The sequence below is a fragment of the Argopecten irradians genome, chromosome 7 (genome assembly GCF_041381155.1).
Source record: "Argopecten irradians isolate NY chromosome 7, Ai_NY, whole genome shotgun sequence".
Lineage (NCBI taxonomy): Eukaryota > Metazoa > Mollusca > Bivalvia > Pectinida > Pectinidae > Argopecten > Argopecten irradians.
In genome coordinates this window covers 22,667,962-22,689,913 of record NC_091140.1, presented here as the reverse complement: position 1 = coordinate 22,689,913, position 21,952 = coordinate 22,667,962, and the positions used below count along the sequence as shown (strand labels likewise).

General features: G+C 36.8%; 1 protein-coding gene across 3 annotated transcripts; it reads right to left on the bottom strand.

The window, feature by feature from the left end:
* Window positions 1–1,458: 1,458 nt before the first annotated feature.
* LOC138327874 (tumor necrosis factor receptor superfamily member 21-like) lies at window positions 1,459–21,950 on the bottom strand. Of its 3 annotated transcripts, none has more exons than XM_069274314.1 (8): window positions 21,783–21,950; window positions 18,639–18,824; window positions 13,964–14,166; window positions 8,742–8,920; window positions 7,310–7,462; window positions 6,834–6,926; window positions 6,202–6,255; window positions 1,459–4,518 (listed from the first exon to the last, which is right to left on the bottom strand). In XM_069274314.1, exons 2-8 carry the CDS (start codon window positions 18,822–18,824, stop codon window positions 4,202–4,204), a joined length of 1,185 nt encoding a protein of 394 aa, XP_069130415.1. In that variant the 5' UTR covers window positions 21,783–21,950; the 3' UTR covers window positions 1,459–4,201. The 3 variants fall into 3 exon arrangements, with proteins under 3 accessions (XP_069130415.1, XP_069130416.1, XP_069130417.1); XM_069274315.1 differs by lacking the exon at window positions 21,783–21,950 and adding an exon at window positions 19,069–19,205; XM_069274316.1 differs by lacking the exon at window positions 7,310–7,462 and having other exon boundaries at window positions 21,783–21,949.
* Between the last annotated feature and the right edge of the window lie 2 nt (window positions 21,951–21,952).

Sequence of the window (21,952 nt, the reverse complement as noted above, 5' to 3'; positions counted from 1 at the left end):
TTATTGTAAAATATTTTTATTTACACTTTTTGAAATTAAAATCGCAATAGTTCTCGGTTTGCCGTACTATTTATTACAATAAAATGTAAACCAAACATCGCATGCGGCGTGCTGATGTTCCCACCATATTAATGTGTACAGACCTTTTGAGCGCCCGGATGTGTACCTTTGTGTGACGTCACAAATCTCCTATTGTCCCCTGGTCATAATCTGTCACAATTTCACAAAAAAATTATATCATATTGAAACGTTCTAGGAGTCTAGATCTACACTTATGTAACGCCTGCAAATCATATAGACCAGTTTTTTTTTTAAATTTAACACTATATATAGCTAGAATAAGTGTTTAATAGACTAGTTTTAATAAATTCTTTTAAAGATTTCGATCTTTTTGACACCGTGACCCTTACTGAAGACTAAGGTAATTTATCCGAACAAGCATAATCATAATAGCCCTATACTCCAATATGAGTCTCTCTAGGTCTCTTACATATATGTACATGTAGTTATTGACAAAGCTGTTGTTTAAAGGTTTAATTTAGCCTATTTATTAGTATACCTCTATGACTTCGAATCATGGTCAAGGTCATTCTTTTGAATACATTTGATAACCCTTCATACCAGTATGCTACATGCCCTATCTCAAGTCTCTAGGCCTATTATATAGCTATACACAAGAATAAGAAGTTGTTTTACAGATTTGACCCCTGTGACCTTGAATAAAGGTTAAGGTCATTCATCTCACCACATTACAGGCCCAATATCAGGTCTCTAGGACTCTGGTTATTAACAAGACGTTGTGAAAAGATTTTAGCATATTTGACACCTGTGACCTTGAATGAAGGTCAAGGTAATTCATTCGAAGAAACTTGGTAGCCCTTCATCCCAGCATGTCACAGGCGCAATAAGAGGTCTAATGGCATTTGGTTATTGACGTCATGACATTTTTTTATCCTATTTGACCCCTGTGACCTTGAATGAAGGCCCCGGTCACTCAATTGAACTTGGTAGCCCTTCATGCATCCCAGCATGCATTTCAGGACTCTTAAGTGTACTACTTTTGGAGAAGTTGTATAAAAGGAGTTTGAATTATTATGCCATTTTATTGGCTTTTTATATAGAACTTGAGGTGATGAATGACGCAAGGCGTGTATGATGTGAGGCCCAGAGGGCCTGTACCACTCACCAAGTTAATTTTAGAGTGAAAACAAAACTCACGCTTACAATTTGAAGCCTCCATCCCATTGTATAGGGATGCTACCAGTCAAATATGAGTGATATACATTCCTTAGTTTCAGAGACAAATTCTTTATCATTAATTCAGACTAGTCTAAACACTGAATTGGACTGGAAGACTATCATATAATTTAACATTGCCATGATATACTCCAAGGTCATCCCAAAGGTCATCACCAAGGTCATCGCCATAGTCACAGGGCCTATATAATACACTGAGAATTATGTTCCTCATATTCTTTTATTCCAGAATATTCCTCATACAAATCATTCAAGATCATTATACATACATACATATTGCAGCCAGTTTATCAAACAAACAATCCATCAATGAGTGGTGATGAGGATCATGAGAATGAAAAATTTTTGTCATTAATTATTTAAAGTGACAAAACCTCACAAAAATATATCATACACACATATTGCAACCAGTTTATGAAAATATCATTCATCAAATAGATAAGTCATACTCATTTATTAAAAACATCTTATATTTGGTAGAGGATAACATAACAGTAATACTGTCCAAACAAGTAAAGATGACCAGCTCTAATAGGTGTAGTCACATATACGTATACTATACCAAATGCTGCATGGGTGTTTATTTTCGCAGGTCAAGTTTTTTGTTTTGTTTTAAACTTTGGTAATATGGCTATTACGGATATAAGTTGCCAGAAAATAAAGTATATGAGATATGTATATTATATAATGATGCAATTGTTTATCAATATTTTGCATATTTTTTGTTTGTCTGCAGCATCCTGAAAACATGTTCTCCGGGAAATTAAGGTCATCATGGCAGATCTATGGTGATGTATACAATGGTATATTAGCATTCTGTCATTCCATATCATACTGGGTTTTCTGGTCTTGTAAACATGTATGGAATTTGCTTTTGCAAGAAATTTTCATTAAATAAACAAATTGTTTCTCACAAATTACTGATGTACCTGCCTACAAAACCAAAAAATTACAGATTTATCATACTTAGAGCTAAAAGTAACCTATTATGTTTACAATATATTGCATTGTTATGTTGCTCAAGTAAAAAGATAAAAAATACAACATACCGGTGGATTTTATAACCTCTTATAACTCTCATCCTTTCATACCTTACATTCTTCATGTAAACTTACATAATAAAGAATTCCATTACTGGGGTACATTCCAAATCAAAATTACATGAAATCATATTTACTAGATTAAAATCATTTTCTCAAATCCACATTGAAGCTTTACTTTTGTATTCCTGTTCACACCAGTCTCATCCAAATAACTTAGAGTTGTAACAGACATGATTATCATTATTTAATATACTTAGATCACAGACTATTGCTATAGGCTTACAGTATCACAGATATAGCCAAGGTGTCTTCTCTATATGAGGTACAGTATTACCTGAGTTGGGCCGTTTTCATTCAAAAGGTTTAACTGGTTTGACCGTAAATACTGACAGACCTGCAGAATTTTGGTACGGGCCTACTTTGTCAAGGCTCGTCAGAAAACAAATATATAATCACCGGGTCTGTCATTAATTAAAACGAACATCTAGGTCCAATCAGTGTCGAACCATAAAATTGAAAACGGACTTGGTTCAAGGTGAAAGTATCACATACTCTGCCTGATATATGTGGCAAAATGGCTGCCTCTGGTGGATTTTTGCAGCATATTATGAGAGTGAAAATCTCCAAAATGTAGCTTGTTGTATTTACGTGATAAAAAGTATCTTAAACTCATCTTGAAGCTTTGATTTTTGTTCCCCAAGGCTTGCAAATCCCCCCCCACCCAAAAAAAAAAACCTTCTAACACTTGTTTCATAAAATCTCATGATATACTTAGATAAATGTGTGACAATCTTTTATCTAGTAACTAGTGAGTGGTTTAGAGATTCTATATGCATCATCCTGGATACTCAAGGTGTTACTACTGCTGTCGTTATATCCACCCCTGGACTATCTCGTAGTAAACTGGAGGCAGTTCAGGAAAAAACCACTGACCATGCACAGGCAAACACTTCCGTTGAAGACTATATGTAGAGAGAATTATGCCCAACTTCAAAGTCACACAGTCAACCACAGTGTACCGTTATTCCATCCTTTTCAGGTACATCAGAGGACCAAATTACTTGGGTTTTTGGTTGCCTTCAGTTTTGCTATGACATATTCCAGAGGTGGATATGATGTCAGTGATAGTAACCCCTGGAGTATCGAGGATGTATATACATATATAGCACCATTAATGTCAGTTACCCAAGGTGATCTGCTCCTGAACACTTGTAATCATTGTTACGTCTTTGTTTGAGAGCGTAACATTTGGGCTCAATTTTCATTTTCCGTTATGAGCTCATTATTAATGTACACATGTACCAAACTGATCATGTAGCTCAAAGTATAAGTTTTTAAAAGATATACCAGGTATCTCTTTCTTAGAGTCATATCACATCTGTGATAAATACAATGTATTTCTGTAATACTTTGGTATCAACACATACTTCATTACTATGACAACCCAGAGAAAACAATTAAATGCGTTTGCAGAAGATGAAAATTGAGTACAAATGCTTAGGTACCCATCTTCAATATTTGCAAAAATTGCATAACATTAAGGACTTACTCCCGAGGGAAGATCTAACTTTAAATAAAAATTACAATAAAACACGTTTAAAACGAACCTCCAGGACTCAACATAAGTTATAAGCAAGATTTGCTAAATACAAAAATACAAATATCTATTAGGAACACTGAAAAGAATGAAAATTACAAGATATACGTTGTAACCATAAATTTGTTGTAAGTGTGTTCGATATAAACATGTTTTACTGTAAACTCTCAAACTAAAATTTGTTTGTGTTAGTGTGTTGGAACGTGATAGGATATTTCACCACCACCTCGTGTTGACAAAGGTTCCAGATCTATTGTGACTTGTTCAGATTTTGATTCCCCACTACTAGCCATACTCTTTGAAATCAATCCTTCCTGACATTATCCCGAAATATTTGTACTAAAACCTTAAGCTCTGGTTCTTCTTTATGCTTTACCAAAGCATTATAAAGAACCAACAAAGTTGCCCTTTTCCCTTTCTTCTGAATGTATTTGTTGAGGAAAGCAATGGGGTGGCCATCTTGGTTCTCTATCAATTCATCTATTGTAGGCTGGTCAAGTCCCATTGAGTGTGCCCAATTCTTTACATTTTTTTGATCAGGCAGTATGCTGGCTTTATTTCCCACACCATGTACATAACAGTCGTCAGTCAGTAGGCGTATGGTGGAGGCAGTATCAATCTCTTAAAAAAAAAAAAAAATGAAGCAGGGTTTGTACTGATAAGCTATTAAATCAGGAGATTTTAAATAAAATTTCAGAATCATTACCGAATATACTATCCTTCTTGACTTGGATTTAATTTTATGACTGCATACCAGGTAATTTTCAACAAAAAAATTCTCAAAATTCTTTTAAATCATGACAGCCTTACGGCAGACATATATATTGGTTATTTACTAGAGAGAAAATCACCTGGATACTAACAATTGGTATGAATTGTATTTTACTTTTTATATCACCAACAGGAGACAAAACATACTAAGTAACCAGAGGGATCTTGGCGCCCACCAAAGAAAGATCTATGTCTGACAATGGAAAGAGGGATCTTTTCCCTGCTTTTCAAACTTTTTCAAACACATGACATATAAAATTTGAGACAGATCGCTATAGTACTTTCTAAGAAATAGTGGTAACAAACTTCAACAATGAAATCTAAGATGGCGGCCGGTTGGCCATCTTGTTTACCGATCAGTCCCGAAAGGCATTATGCATCAGTCCTAAAAGGTACTATGCACAACTAGGGTACAAGGGGGAACCTACACATAAAATTTGAGAAAGGTCCCTTCAGTACTTTCTGAGAAATAGCGGTAACAAACTTTAACAATCAAAATCCAATATGGCCGTCGGTCGGCCATCTTGTTTACTGATCGGTCCCAATTAACAATATGCACAACTAGGGTCCTTGGGGAACCTTCATATGAAATTTGTAAACGATACCTTCAGTACTTTTTGAGAAATAGCGGTAACAAACTTTAACTATCAAAATCCAAGCCATCTTGTTGACCGATCGGTTCCAAAATGCAATATGCACAACTAGAGTCCTAGGGAAACCTGTACATAAAATTTGAGAAAGATCCCTTCAGTACTTTTTGAGTAATAGCGGTAACAAACTTTAACTGTCAAAATCCAAGATGGCCACCTGTCGGCCATCTTGTTCACCGATCGGTCCCAAAACGTAATATGCACAACTAGGGTCCTAGGGGAACCTGTATATGAAATTTGAGAAAGATCCCTTCAGCACTTTTTGAGAAATAGCGGTAACAAACTTTAACTATCAAAATCCAAGATGGCCGCCTGTCGGCCATCTTGTTGACCGATCGGTCCCAAAATGCAATATGCACAACTAGGGCCCTAGGGGAACCTATATATGAAATTTGAGAAAGATCCCTGCAGTACTTTTTGAGAAATAGCGGTAACAAACATTAACTATCAAAATCCAAGATGGCTGCTTGTCGGCCATCTTGTTGACCGATCGGTCCCCAAAATGCAATATGCACAACTAGAGTCCTAGGGAAACCTGTACATAAAATTTGAGAAAGATCCCTTCAGCACTTTTTGAGAAATAGCGGTAACAAACTTTAACTATCAAAATCCAAGATGGCTGCCTGTCGGCCATCTTATTGACCGATCAGTCACAAAATGCAATATGCACAACTAGAGTCCTAGGGGAACCTACATATGAAATTTGAGAAAGATCCCTTCAGCACTTTCTGAGAATTAGCGGTAACAAGAATTGTTAACGGACGGACGGACGGAAGGACGGAAAGACGGACGGACGACGGACCACGGACGAAAGGCGATTTGAATAGCCCACCATCTGATGATGGTGGGCTAAAAATGTCAGTACTTCAGAGGTCAAACTTACCGTCATCAGTTAGGCGATTTCTCTCATCAGCAGCACCTTCATCATTAGAGGTGTCTAATAAGGTAAGAAAGGTATACGTTATAAAAAAGAATTCTAAGTTACTGTCTTACATTTCCTAAAACAACGAGTGGCCCAGTATTGATAATCTGGTTAATTAGTAAACATCAGAAAAACTCAGGCTAACAATTGGTACAATTCTGAGTCTCGCCATAGATACTACTAGTCAAAAATGAATGATATCCTAGCTTACTCATCGATATAACTATTTTTGTTCTCCACGCCTTAGACTCTCTGGGGTAACCCCAACCATTTGTACAAATTTGAATCGCCATTCTATGGGGCCTAACAGTCAAATCCATTGCCTAATTTCAGATAAATTCGTTAAAATAAACGAGATAAGCCATCTCATAGGGATGCTACCAGCCAAGTTTGATTTTAAAAATCCTGATAAGTGGTTATAAAGAAGAAGTTGATTGTTGATGGACATATAGGCCTACCCAAAACTTTTTGGCCAACAATTAATTTTTGCAACTTGCACACAAAATTTAATAGAACGCAGAAATTACCTATAATGGGGGATACTTATCTCAATAACACATGCAGGTTGTTATGGAGATTTCATTTGTAATTACCTGTTGTGGTTGTCCCTGTGCTAGCGCCAGTAGAGACACTGCTGAATGGGCTAGTACTTGTATTTGGAACACCATCAGTTTCAATACTGCTCACTGAAAAACAGAATTAAAGAGCATCGCTTAGTTTTGTAGCAAAGGGCAGTATTTCTATAGTCAGCAACCTTACTGAAACTGATGTACTTACTGCCACACATACTGTAAAATAAGGTGTAAAATAGTAAGTAACAAGTAAACCACCCATAATCTTAAGCCTTATCCCCATTTTCACTGGTTCAGTATTTTTACAAATTATTTACCTGGATATTTGGTATATCTTAAGTTTTCTTAGATCTTATATACATATATAGAATACACTATGATATGTGGTGTAGTACAAAACAACATATGGAGATATATTAAACATGTTTGTATTTACATAAGCTTCAATGTAATCAGTGAGATAATTATCAAAATGATATATTGGTTATCATACATACACAATCCTTCTCCAGAATCGGTGTTTTCCTTTTCTTTATCTTTGTTTCTTTGTTGGAGAAAAGTGTAGATGCCCAACAAAGAAATCACTATGATAAGAATCGCAATAACCACCCCACCAGGAATTATGAAGCTGGTATAACGTTTATCAGACTCTACAACATACCAAAACGATAAACACTGTTAGAGATGTAACAAATGAACTAAAATAAACTTCCATAAACTGTAACTTGAAAGGAGAAATACACAAGAGATCCCAGAGGGATCTTGGCGCCCACCAAGAATGATCTTTATCTGACAAAGGAAAGATGAATCTTTTCTCTACTTTTTCAATTCTTTTTCAAAACATACTACATATAAAATTTGAGGACAGATCGCTTCAGTACCTTTTGAGAAATAGCGGTAACAAACTTCAACTATCAAAATCCCAGATGACTCCTTGGCGGCCATCTTGTTGATCAATCGGTCCCAAAATGCAATATGCACAACTAGGTCCCTAGGGGAACCTACATATGAATTTTGAGACAGATCCCTTCAGTACTTTCTGAGAAATAGCGATAACAAAACTTTGAATAACAAAATCCAAGATGGCTGCCTGGCGGCCATCTTGTTCACCGATTGGTCCAAAAATGCAATATGCACAACAAGGGCCCTAGGGGAACCTTCATATTAAATTTGAGAAAGATCCCTTCAGCACTTTTTGAGAAATAGGAATATCAAACCTTAACTATTAAAATTCAAGATGGCGCCTAGCGGCCATCTTGTTTTTCCTATCAGCCTCAAAATCTGTATGGCACAAAAAAGGGACAAGGGGTATGTGATAGTGACCGGCCATATTGTTTTTCCGACCACCCGCCTCAAAATCATGTATAGGCATCAATAATATGGAAACCAAAGGGGACACAATCCATGTGAACAACATTAATACCTGGCAGCAGTTTTTAAGAAATTGGTGATAACAAAGCCATTGTTTTCGGGATGGACGACGGACCACGGACGCAGGGCGATTATGAATAGCACAACAATTATGATGATGGTGGGCCTAAAAATGTAGTTTCAATCTAAAGCTCCCAACACTATAGCTGAATGTTCAACCTAATAATCATGATCGACTCAAGTTTTTTCCTGCTATACTTCTCCCTCCCTTCCCAATGTCTTTGCTCCTGAAGACTCCATTATTCACAATGGAAAGCAAAATAAATTATTTCAAATTAATATTTGTGTTAATTAGACATATATCTACATGATTAAACACCCAATTATTGTTTAAATGATGGGTATTATTTGTGCTCTGTTGGCAGTGGAGCATCAGCAGATATACCAGTTAATATTTGAGAGTAAAATTCATTAAAGTAAATCGCATGGGATAGACAGGTGGTTTACACTATTATACATGTAGTGGTTTTAATTATTCTCTCCTTTTCACATTCATACCTTGATTTCCCTTCACCGCTTTGGCTGCTGGGGTTGAAGGACGTGATAGAGTTGTTCGGGCTTTAGTCAGAGCTGCGGTGGGGATAGAACCCCTGCATTCTGACTTATCTCTGTCTTTCAGTGAGCATGGATAGCAGTAGGAGTTTTTGTCCAGACTCGGCCAGTCTTCCGAAACATACCTTTAAATATATAATATATATATATATATAAAAAATATATGTGTAACAGCTATATCATTAATATACAAGTAAAATTTAACCAATATTTTTTCAAAACTTTTCTCATTTCTTTGAACTCCAATATTACATTTAAATATTAAAGGAACAATTCAGTCAGGTTTATTCTGTTAGATAAATTCCAAATCATTGATTAATATGATTAAGCAGGTTCAACATGTACGCTGTACCCATACCCCGGGCCAAAGTCAGGCATGTTAAACAAATGCAATATACATAACCACAGAGGAGTTGATGAAATTATTGTTAGACAAGAACATGCATTTAATAAGGTAAACACACTAATGTAAGAGCGATTTGAGTAGTTCTAGACAAAACTTGCATTACTCCACGAGCAAGGGACAGGATGTAGCATACAAGACAACCGACCAAAATATGTACCTAATGGCAGACAGCGAGGAGTATTTCACATACATTTCACCACCATGGGTTTATTTGGCATATCACAGTAAAACCAAGTAAACTAACATCCATTAGAACTGGTTTGTTTCCAATATCTGAGCAAATTCTAATGTTCCCCTAGGATGAATTGTCCATAAAAAGAAAAAAAACATGTGAATTTCACTCACAAAATAATGATGTCACAAACAATACCTAACAACAAGGGAGGTAACTCTATAATATACACCGACGGAATATAAAGTAATGTATAGCCAATGTGTAGTTCCCTAAATACTCAAATTAAGGACATGCTTTAAACACTTTTACATAAATATACATGTTACGTTCACACATAAAAATACTTAATGACTGAGTTAATTATGATGCTGAAATAGTCTACCACTACAGATATACAAAATGTACATTGTACAGTCTGTGACGTTAAATTTTTTTTTCTCTGTTAGTCATATTGGACTAGTAAACCCCAAAATTTTACTCGTCGGACTATTTAATCACTTGTCCAAATTAAATATAAAGCCGTTTTGCTTCAGCACTTCTGTCATGATCAGTTTAAGATTTTTGACCCAATTAAATTACAAACCCAAAATCTCACAAAATGATGCATCTGGACTGAAATAATTGCATATATTATAATGCACTCAAAATCTGTTGAACAAAAGAGGCCCAGAGGGCATGCTGTATCGATCACCTGGTTTGTTCAATGCCTAGTAAAGGTTCACATTGATTCTTTTATGAGGAATTGAATATTTACCTCTAATTCCCCTATGCCCTCGGGCCCCACTCTTTCTGCTTCAAGAGGGTTAGAGCCAATAATTATAGGAATTCGTGTTAACACCAAGGATGTTTCTCGGGCTGCAAGAAATTTGGTTTCGTAAAAATAACAAAGCAGATACTATAAGGAATAGTAGCGATTTATTAGGATTTTACTAAAATTTCCACTTTATTGCGGCCCCGCCACCTCCTTGCCTACCTCCAGGGGGTCCAGATCCACAAAAATTTTTACAAGTTTCTATTTTCCCTGCTTGCCCCCCAAGGATGTTTCTGGGCCATATTTGGTCTTACAATCATGCTGAACTCTAGGACATGTAGCGATTTATAGGATTTACCTCTATTTCCCCTATTGGGCCCGCCTCCTGCCCCCGGGGGGTCAGAGCCAAAATTTTATATAAGTTCTGTTCCTATTCCCCTAAGAAAGTTTCTGGCCAAATTTGGTTACAATCCATGTGAAGTAGAACTCTAGGACAAGTAGCGATTTATAGGATTATTACCTCTATTTCCTATTGGGGCCCCGCCCCTCCTGTCCCCAGGGGTCAGAGCAAAAATTTTAAACAAGTTCTGTTCCCCTTCCCCCTAGGATGGTCCTGGTAAAATTTGGTTACAATCCATGCAGAACTCTAGAACAAGTAGCCAATTTATAGGGATTAGACAAGTCAATTTCCCTTATTGGGCCACCGCCCTCTGTCCACCGGGGGTCAGAAGACCAAATATTTATACAAGATTCTAATTATACCCTTCCCCAACAAGGCTGTTACTGTACAAAATGAGGATTACAAACAAATACTACTGCAAGATCTCTAGGGATAAAAGTTAGGCGCTCGTTATAGGAATGTTTACCTCTAGAGTGAGTTCATATTATTGGGGCATCCGACTCCTCAGATGGGTGCCCCTGGGGGGGTACAGAAGCCAATAATGATTATTACAAAGTATCTGTTCTCCTCCTCTTCATCTCTATCGAGGGATGTAGATTTGGAAGCCAAATTTGTTTTATTTACAGAAATCGCATGATCAGAAACTCATCGGAGACAAGTAGCTACTTATAGGATGTTACCTAAACACCCTTCTATATCCCCATGTGGGGGGGGGGAGTCCCCGCCCGCTCCCCTGGGCCAGCAATGCCCCCCGTGGAGGGTCAGATAGCCAAGAATTTATAAAATGTTCTAGATTCCCCCTTTCCCCTCAGGGATAGATTATTTATGTGATACAAAACTATTTGGTCGTCACACAGAAATCCATGCATGTGAACAATAGTAGAGATTAAGTTAAAGTCTACTTGAGAAGGATAATTTACCATCTCTATAGTTTCCCCTACTGGGGGGCACACCTGCGACATACTCTACGACCACTAGCCCTCGGGGGGGGAGTCGTAGCCCAACAAATTATAAAAGATTAACATAGTACTACGGGCCTTTCTGAGTCCCCGAAGAGTATATATGTTAAGTATGTATCTATCCTAATATTTGGATTGACAATTTTCATTCTGAAACTCATAGGATATAAAGGTAAATCAGAGCGATAGTTTTGTATAGGATCTTAACTAGAGAGAGTTTCCCTCCCTATTGGGGGGGTTGTGGGATCCCCACGGGCACCTCCCGCCCTGACCTGCCCCCCTGAGGGGTCAAGAGCCTCAGAAGATTATATACAAGTAACATGGTTCTCCCTCGCTCCACAAATGAAAGAATTTGTGTCGCTCAGATAAATGATTGAGTAGAGATACACAATAATATCTCATGACAGACTCTAGACCATGGAGCATATGTAAGTGCGGGAGTATTATAGAGAATGTACAGTTCTAAACGCTTATACCCCCTAATTGGGCTACACTCGCCACCTTTGGATGCTTTCCTTGCCCCTGGGTGAGAGTCAAGATAGCTATATAAGATAAAATGATTAAGAGACAAAGGTTCATTGTTCCCACATTCTCTCATGGACTTTTTAGAGGACATATATAGGTTCACCCAATTCCAAAGCGTCAACACTACAAACGGAGACTCGAATGTAGCATTAGATGTGGATTTACTATTGTCCCGTCTATTATCCTTTCCCTATTTGGTTGGACGCATACACCAGCATCCCATCCTTGAGTCCACCAGAGGGAGCTTCAGTAGAGCACAAGAAATTAGAATACAGAAAGAGTCTGACACTATCTATACCCGCACACAGGATGTTAGTGAGCAGGCAAGAGAGTGTTTAAGGTAGTGTAACAATCCATATGCCTGAAGACTCTAGAGACAGATAGTAAGACAGATTTAATTGGAATATTTACATAGAGTATAATAGTTCCCCTATTGGATCACCGCCCCTCTACTGTGACCTCGGGGGGTATGAGCTAGCTAAAATGTCTCGACCAAGTGCCTGTACTTCCTTCCCTCACTTGACATAATGTCTGGCACTATTTTGGTGATAGCAAAGTATTAGTGCAGATGAGCTCCTCTGCGACAAAAGATGAAGGAATTTATAGGATTTATCTAAATTTCCACTTATTCGCGGCCCGCCCCTCCTGTCCCCGAGGGGTCAGAGCCAAAATTTATACAAGTTCTGTTCCCTTCCCCCAAGGATGTTAGTGGCAAAATTTGGTTAACAATCCATGCAGAACACTACGGACAGAAGAACGCTCGATATAACGGATTCGACTTCATCATTCGCACACCTATTAGAGATCCCTATGCCACCTCACTCGTCCCCGTGCGGGTCTCCTTGAGGCCCCCACTCGATTATATCTCAAAGCGTCTGTTCCCTCCCTTCCCCAAGGCTGCTTGTTGCGACTCCCAAGTATTTAGGTCACATTCCCATGCACGCACACTCTAGGGACAAGTAGGCCGATTCGTTTAGGATTTAGACTCATGAAATTCGTCCCTATTGGGCCACCAGACCCCGACCTGACTCCCCGGGGAGAGTATAAGAGTCCAAGAGATGAGAATATCCAAAGTTCCTGTTACACTTTCCCCCTCAAGGCTTGTTTGTTGCCTCTAAAAATGTTGGTTATCAATCCTATGCAGCTCTATGCACAATGTAGCGTTTTGTAAGGAAATGTGCACGGACAGACGGCGGCCGCCACGGGACGCGGCTCGGAACGGAGATAGCCTAGCGATACAGAAGAACATGTAAGCTTCTCACCGGCCCGTCACGGAGCAGGATGAAGCACTAAAAATGGCAAGACGGATATGTTTCACCATATTTCGCTATACAATTGCTGCGTATTAGAGATTACCAGATATTATTTATATCAGGTGCGCGGAGTGCACTAGTCACAATGCAAGGACTATGTTAGACTAGATAAAGTAGGACGAGAGAGAAAGAGATTGAACTGTTGTCAGTCAACTAGACTGATGAGAGTATAAGACTCATCGCCGCAGTCATACTATCACTTGCAAGAATCCTCCTCATGCAGAGTGAGTTGATATTATGTAATGTCGATGACCATGCTGAAGTATTTTTTTTAGCAATGAAGCAACTGTACATCTAAAAATCTATTTATGGGTGGAGTAGAGTATACAAATAGAATTTGATATGTGAATTATAGGTTGCGGAGAAAAATAAAGATTTTGTACGGTATTCAACTAAGCAAGATCGAGAGAGAGTAAAAACTAATGCAAATAAAGATATTGGGATCAGTCAATTTTATGCAAATAAATAATTGTTCAAATAAATGGTATGCGAATAGATGGGGTCTTCTGTATATGGGTTGATTTCAATGTCCCTGACTAAACATACAACTTATAATTAATTATAACCAACTTAGGAGTTTATGGTAATGAACATTTGTGTATTAGAAAACATAACTAAGGCTTTAATTTTGTTACCTACCCCTCAATACATTTGCCACAGACATTATTGGTGCGATTAGTCCCTGGTATATCCACCACACGACCACGACGGCTACAGTCCTTATGGATATAGCACTTGTAACCATTGATGAAGTCTTTCTTGTGATCGTCACTGTAGGTGCCGACAGGACATTCCATACAGGGGTAACACTCTAAGGCCCCAAACACGTTTGTGTTGAGTTCCTGAAAGAAAAAAAGATAGGATATTAAATCATTGTCTAATTTATTGTGTGAGCTACGTACAGTATAATGAGAGATAGATAAAGTTGATTCAGGTTTTTTTATAATATATCACCAATATTTAGATTAAAGTAAACGAACAGCAAGATACTGTAAACATGTTTATTTAATTAGCAGTAGTTTTATTTTAGCGGTTTTTGCGTTGTCTTTGATGCGCTAAATCATGTACAGCACTAAGTTTTGTAAAAGGGTGTTTTGTGGTATTGAACCACCTCATTGTGCTAATTGATATCCATGCTAATAAATCCTAATTTACAGTTTTCCCCATTTACGCTAAAATTTGATAAATAAGTATGATTATAGTAATTTCTGTGCATGATTAAATTATGCATACATGAGTCAAACCTGTCTATAAAGACCATCCAATGGACCAAGATAAAATAGTCAAGCCAAGTCTTCATACACAGGTTCAATTGTGTTGAATTTCACCATTTAAGACCCTGAGAAAGTGGTCTTCTTAAGCAAGTGGCCTTTATGCAGAGGTGATTACTATTCAGGCAAGTTTTACTCTATACAATTATGGCCCTCTGTGGAGGATACATCTAGAATTGTCTCCCTGGAAAGAGTAATTTTGTCGAGGGCGAAGCCCGAGAGAAAATAACTCTTTCCCAGGGAGACAATTCTAGATGTATCCCGACACATAGGGACATAATTATTTTATTATACCGAACAAAATCAAAAGAAAAAAATCTCTGTTAAAAGAATCCATGAAGATATTTCCCAACAACAACGTTGTTAAATTCGTTGGGCTACAAAATATATACAGCGTTGCCATTGTTGGTTGACGTTGCAGATGACGTCAACTTCCGGTCACGTGCGGAGCTTCCAATGGGTTATTTCCATTTCCCTGGGGTTATTTCCATTTCCCTCGGGGGTTAACAGTTATTTCCCTCGCCTTCCAATTCCGGTCTAACTTATTCAATGTCATGTGATCAAGTTTAATCCAATCAGAACATTCTAAATAAAAGTGAGGTATAATAATTAAATATATAGCCTACCTGATATCCAACCAATGTTTCATCAGTCAAAAGCTATAAAGCCATTAAGTCTATAAAGACCCTGTCATCCATAAAGACCAGGGCCTGTCTATAAAGACCATCCACAGGGCCTGTCTATAAAGACCATACACAGGACATATCTTTAAAGACCATCCACAGGACCTGTCTATAAAGACCACAACATGACCCTGTCTATAAAGACCACAAAAGGACCCTGTCTACAAAGACCACAACATGACCCCGTCTACAAAGACCACAACATGACCCTGTCTATAAAGATCATCCACATGATATGTCTTTAAAAAGACCACACACAGGCCTGTCTCTAAAGACCACCACATCGGGCCTGTCTATAAAGGCCACAAAAGGACCCTGTCTACAAAGACCACCTATCGGGCCTGTCTATAAAGACCACACACAGGACCTGTCTATAAAGACCACACACAGGACCTGTCTATAAAGACCACACACATGACCCTGTCTATAAAGACCACACATGACCCTGTCTATAAAGACCACCAAAGGACTGTCTATAAAGACCACACACAGTGTCTATAAAGACCACACACAGACCTGTCTATAAAGACCACACACAGACCTGTCTATAAAGACCACAACAGGACCTGTCTAAAGACCACACACAGGACCTGTCTATAAAGACCACACACAGGACCTGTCTATAAAGACCACAACATGACCCTGTCTATAAAGACCACACACAGGGCCTGTCTATAAAGACCACACACAGGACCTGTCTATAAAGACCACATACAGGACTGTATAAAGACCACAACATGACCTGTCTATAAAGACCACACACAGGACCTGTCTATAAAGACCACACACAGGGCCTGTCTATAAAGACCACACACATGACCTGTCTATAAAGACCACAGCATGACCCTGTCTATAAAGACCACCCAAAGGACATGTCTATAAAGACCACACACAGGACCTGTCTATAAAGACCACACACAGGACCTGTCTATAAAGACCACACACAGACCCTGTCTATAAAGACCACACACAGACCCTGTCTATAAAGACCACAACATGACCCTGTCTGTAAAGACCACACACAGGACCTGTCTATAAAGACCACACACATGACCTGCCTATAAAGACCACAACATGACCCTGTCTATAAAGACCACCCACATGACATGTCTATAAAAACCACATACAGGACCTGTCTATAAAGATCACATACAGGACCTGTCTATAAAGACCACAAAAAGAACTCTGTTTATAAAGACCACCCACAGGACTTGTCTATAAAGACCACACACAGGACCTGTCTATAAAGACCACACACAGGACCTGTCTATAAAGACCACACACATGACCTGTCTATAAAGACCACACACATGACCTGTCTATAAAGACCACACACATGACCTGTCTATAAAGACCACACACATGACCTGTCTATAAAGACCACACACATGACCTGTCTATAAAGACCACACACATGACCTGTCTATAAAGACCACACCCATGACCTGTCTATAAAGACCACACACAGAACCTGTCTATAAAGACCACACACAGGGCCTGTCTATAAAGACCACAAACAGGGCCTGTCTATAAAGACCACACACATGACAAATAGTCTTTAAATACAAATCATACACAAATAATGTGTTCTTAGCAGGTTATTATTATACAAAGATGGATGTTAAATCAGGCATTAGGTATAAATGTTTATTGTTTAAGTTCATAGATTTTATACATGTGCACATGTATTCATGTGTTTGCTTACTTAACCATAATAATGATATGATTGTTTATCTTCTACTGTCATATGATACCTGTTAAGAATTAACATCAAATATACCAGTGATATCTTCTACAGTGACCAATCCCTTCTGCATTCTACAGACAAACATATACACTTGTATAATGTCACTGTACCATTGTACCTAGGCCTGTTAAGCTGTATATAATTAGTCATTTAACACACCAATAGTTTACAATTTAAGCTTAATTTGATTTCATAACTTGATATTAAATGATCAACATATAAAATTTGTGAAAAATGAACTTGTACAAATGAAAACTATATGACTTAATGTATGAATTGATTATATATATTCATGCATACATCCCATACATTAATCAACTCCTTTTAATTTCACAAATACATCATTGAAATATCTTCTTGCATTGGGATTTATGTAATATTTAGAAAATATTTTAATTTAATTTCTTTGTGAAAGCTGAAATACATAGTACAAGCGATTTTGATACTGGTTTCTTTAAATCTCTTATTGTATATGATTTCATCAATTACATTTGTGCCTAACTTAAGCTATGTATACATGTATATGTACTCAGAAATGTACATAAATATACCCTGGTATACAGAATTATAAATAAAAAAGATTGAATGGAATATTCCCATGTCCAAATGATCAACCAATCAGAAAACACCATGTATATATATAGCAGATAGCTAGCTTAAGCTCAACCAATCAGATTAATGTAAACAAAAACATCACGGGATAATGACACATGTTTTGGAGGTATGTACCACTCCTGTTAAAAAATTACGTTGTGGAAAATAACAGCACTTCATAAAGTTGACACAACAGATTCAACAATAGAAATTTCAAAGTACCGATAGACAGCATTGTGGATAGTGATAAAATAATCATACAAGCAACTGTACTTGATCAACAACAATATCGTATATTAACAATACAATACAGCCTCTCACAGTACTTAAGGAAAATGTTAATGTTTTCCAAATCAGAAATGAACAATGGTATTAATAACATGGGTCAGTTATAATATATACATATATACAAAATTAATAATGCACACAGATGTATAACAAAAATATAAAGATAATCCATTAATTGGCTATATTTACAGATTGTTTACAACATGATGAACTACCATTTTGATACAGTCAATTTTGTGTGATATAACACTGCATGTATCAATGGTAACATCATTTTGATAGAACATTTATGATGTTAGTGTGAATCTAAGAAATTATCTTTTGTTAATTATCCCTTTTTTCTCCTCCCCCCCCCCCCTCCCATTCTAAATCTGAAGATTTAACATTTTGACTATCTGATCCTCTATATTATTAAACTCATCTTAATTGATATCGGAACATTAAAGATTAATGTTAAAAAAGGAATCAGAATGATATACACAATTAGTTGACAAATAAATGATAAAATGAATACATTTACCATATTTTTTTTTTCAAACTTAAAATTTGTTTAAGTAACTTTTTCCTTATCCTAATGCTGTAAAACACAGAATGATGATTGAAATTATACCAGTCAGTACAATTCCTTAATTTTGGATTCTGAGGTGAAACGAAATGTAAGAACAATGATTAATTTAAAAACTTCACTGTTAAAAAATATAGCCCAATCAAAATTGATACAAATATTATACCTTAGTTCTGTTGAGTTGCTGTCCTGGGACACATTCGGGACAATCCACACACATCCCATCCTGATACATCTGTCTACCTTTATTGCAGTATATTGCCCTGCCACAGTACCCTATGGACGGTAGCATCAGCATCAGGACCACGAACTTGGGAAAGGGACACTGACATATCATCGGCAATGTCCTCATCTGTCAACGCAAAGTCTCAATGATAAAGTTCTCAAACCAAAATATCTAATGTCAACACTCAGGTATTTTTGTCCCATGAACAAAACACTCCATGTTCACAATTAATAAACACCTTTGGATCTACATCCTTATATATAATATATACCTGGTTAATGTACATGTACATCTTGAATTGGTAATTTGTCACTATAATATATGCAAGAACAAATATTAATTGCCAGTAACCAGTATTTACAATTAGTACCTCTTGTCAGACTACTGCTTCCTAATTTATCTAAATAACCAGAAGTATTTTTTTGTAGTCTTCAGTGTTAAGTCACCATAACAACTGAAAACCACTTCCTAATAATATTTTTTTGTTACACAGTGTCTATCAATAGCACAGGGCAACATCTAGACTGGTGCAGTATATACTACAATCCAAAAAAAACTGAGGATGGGCAAATTGATCAAGGTCAAGGGTCATGTCTTTTGTGCCTATGCATTGACGTCACATTTCTACCCGGCCGTGTTTACAAACAATGTACAGAGCCGATATATCATGTAATACAAATGTAGTTACGTGTAATTTTCAGGTGTTTACTTTCTTCGTTCTATATGTGATTACATACCGAACATGAGATAAATATAAACATGTGTATAGACTATTTCTATTTACTGTATAAAACTGTAACTTCAATTGTTAAAGAAACAATGATAGCATTGGGTCCATTTAAATTGAAGACTACATTTTATCTGAATTTATCATTGATGAAAAAAGTTTTTATAAAACTTTTATTTCAACAAAAAGAAGATAAAAAGAAATATATATGTTTTAAATGAGCTATCAAATTAAGTATGTAGGGTATCTCATAAAGTATGTTACAATTTAAAAGTTCAATATTTAATCAAATACACAACGTAAAGCATCAGGATTTCATTTACAAAAAGTCTGCAATAATTAATTTCATATTATGAATAAAAACAGATTAACAAAAATATCTAGGTAATCTTAGCAATGATTTTCACTAAAGACACAAAAACGACCTTAACGTCGAAGATTTATTTTTATTTCCTAATCTCATATTGACAAAAAGGATAATGTTATCTGGTGCTGGTGGTTACCTTCTGTAATTCTGATAATGTCACATAAAAAGAATTTGATCTATTGTGGACTGGGGCGTTTAGTGACCAAAACCACTGATTTATGGAGTATATGGAATATTACACAGTGCCTGTATATATATATGTTCTCTTCACATGCCAATATCTTAAAAGTTTCACTAGTACGGGACTACTGTTCTGTATACTAAGCAGAGAACAGCTGCATGTCTAGATCTGGAGCAGCTTTTGGTTGACTAATAGAATCTTACATTGGTCTGTCAAGTGAACAGGGATATCTTAACCCTCGTGAAAGAATTCGGCCATCAACCCTCAGCAAGCCTCAGGTTGGCAGCCAAAATCTTTCACGAGAGTTGAGATATCCCTGTCCACTTGACAGATCAATGTAAGATCCATGTTTGATACTTTTTCTCCCATACTTAGTAGAAAAAATCCGAAATTCTCGTTGCTTTCCAGGCTTTTCATCGCGCCATTATCACAGGAACGTCGTTATGTGTCAAAATTGATGACGTGATCAACAATTTAATGCACTCCATGTATTGATGACATCAGGATTTTGTCTCGCGCGTGCGAGCTGTCTTACACCCCCCTGTGTAAGATAGAGTTATCATTTCCCTAGAAACCACCGGATATCACTGTGAAGTATGGGAGAAAAGAGGATCTTAGATCTAGATTAATGTGCGACGGTGTTGCATGGGTTGTTGATGGTCATTGAGAATGATGGACCTTGTACCTATAATATAAGTATGGCTGTACCAACCAATGAAAATGTATAGGATAACCACCAATAAGCACATCATAAGCTGATGAAATATCATCTCATAATCATTACAACATAATTATATAATACACTAGAAGAAGCAATTCCTAAATGAGATTACGACAGACTTAACGATTAATAAATGTACATAACATTGTCAACTATTTAATTTCTTTGGCTCAGTCGGTATAGCTGTAGTTTTTTACACAATACTCAGGTTAAATTTCTGGTCAGGACCCTCGACGAGCCTGTGTATAATTTTCCCTTGTTCTTCTACATACATTAATGTACATATTTTGAAATTTATATTGTGTAATATACAGTAATTCAGTATATTTATAGTAATATCTATGTTTTCTCATTAGCAAGAATCTCATATATTAAGTCTTTTAAGCTGGAATAGGATATATTAATTCAAAATGTATATTGGTATTTTTCAACAATTGTGTGACACTCTAAAAAAATAAATTCTCACTATAGTATTTTTATTGTAATTAACAATAAAGAGATGATTGAGTAAATTTGAATCATCGGATGTGATATCACTCACTAGCAAGACATGCAATATTTGAAAAAAAACTTTTGAATGGCCAACACACCTGTACATGTACATGTAAACAACATATTCTGATTTAGAGTTTCGTCATTTTGGCATTCCATGCATATGCGCTTTTTAAGTTACAATTATATGTTTCAAAACGTCAAGTTATGCAAATAGGTTATATTATGTGGTCAGTAACATATTCCAAAACACTGGATACAATTTATGGGCATACGTTGTGTAAATTAACACGTTAAGCTAACAATGCACTTATATTTAGATCTTGACGTCACGCTGCTCTGATGTGAATCACTTGTTTACTAGCCTATCCCAATCTTAATCAAACTCTTTAAAATTAATCTTTAATAATTCATGTTGCCCGCAGGCTGTTCCACCTACAAAGACATAGACAGTAATTATGTATTTACTTTTTATAAGCCTGCTATAAGGATAATATATAAGCTTACGTTGATTCAGGTCGACAAGGTCGACTAAACACGTGCGACTGATTATGATGAAATAAACGATATGGTATAAAAGTGAAGTTGAAACTCACTTTCGATGAATGGTAAATGATTCTGTAGGCTGTAATTAACCTTCTTCAGATGAGAAACAATCCAATTCCATAGCCGGTGGCTTCCGCGTTCTCTTTTTACAAATGTATACTGTTATCGTTCGGCTGTTCAAGGCTGTCTGTCCCAAAAACAACAAGTCACGCATCACAAC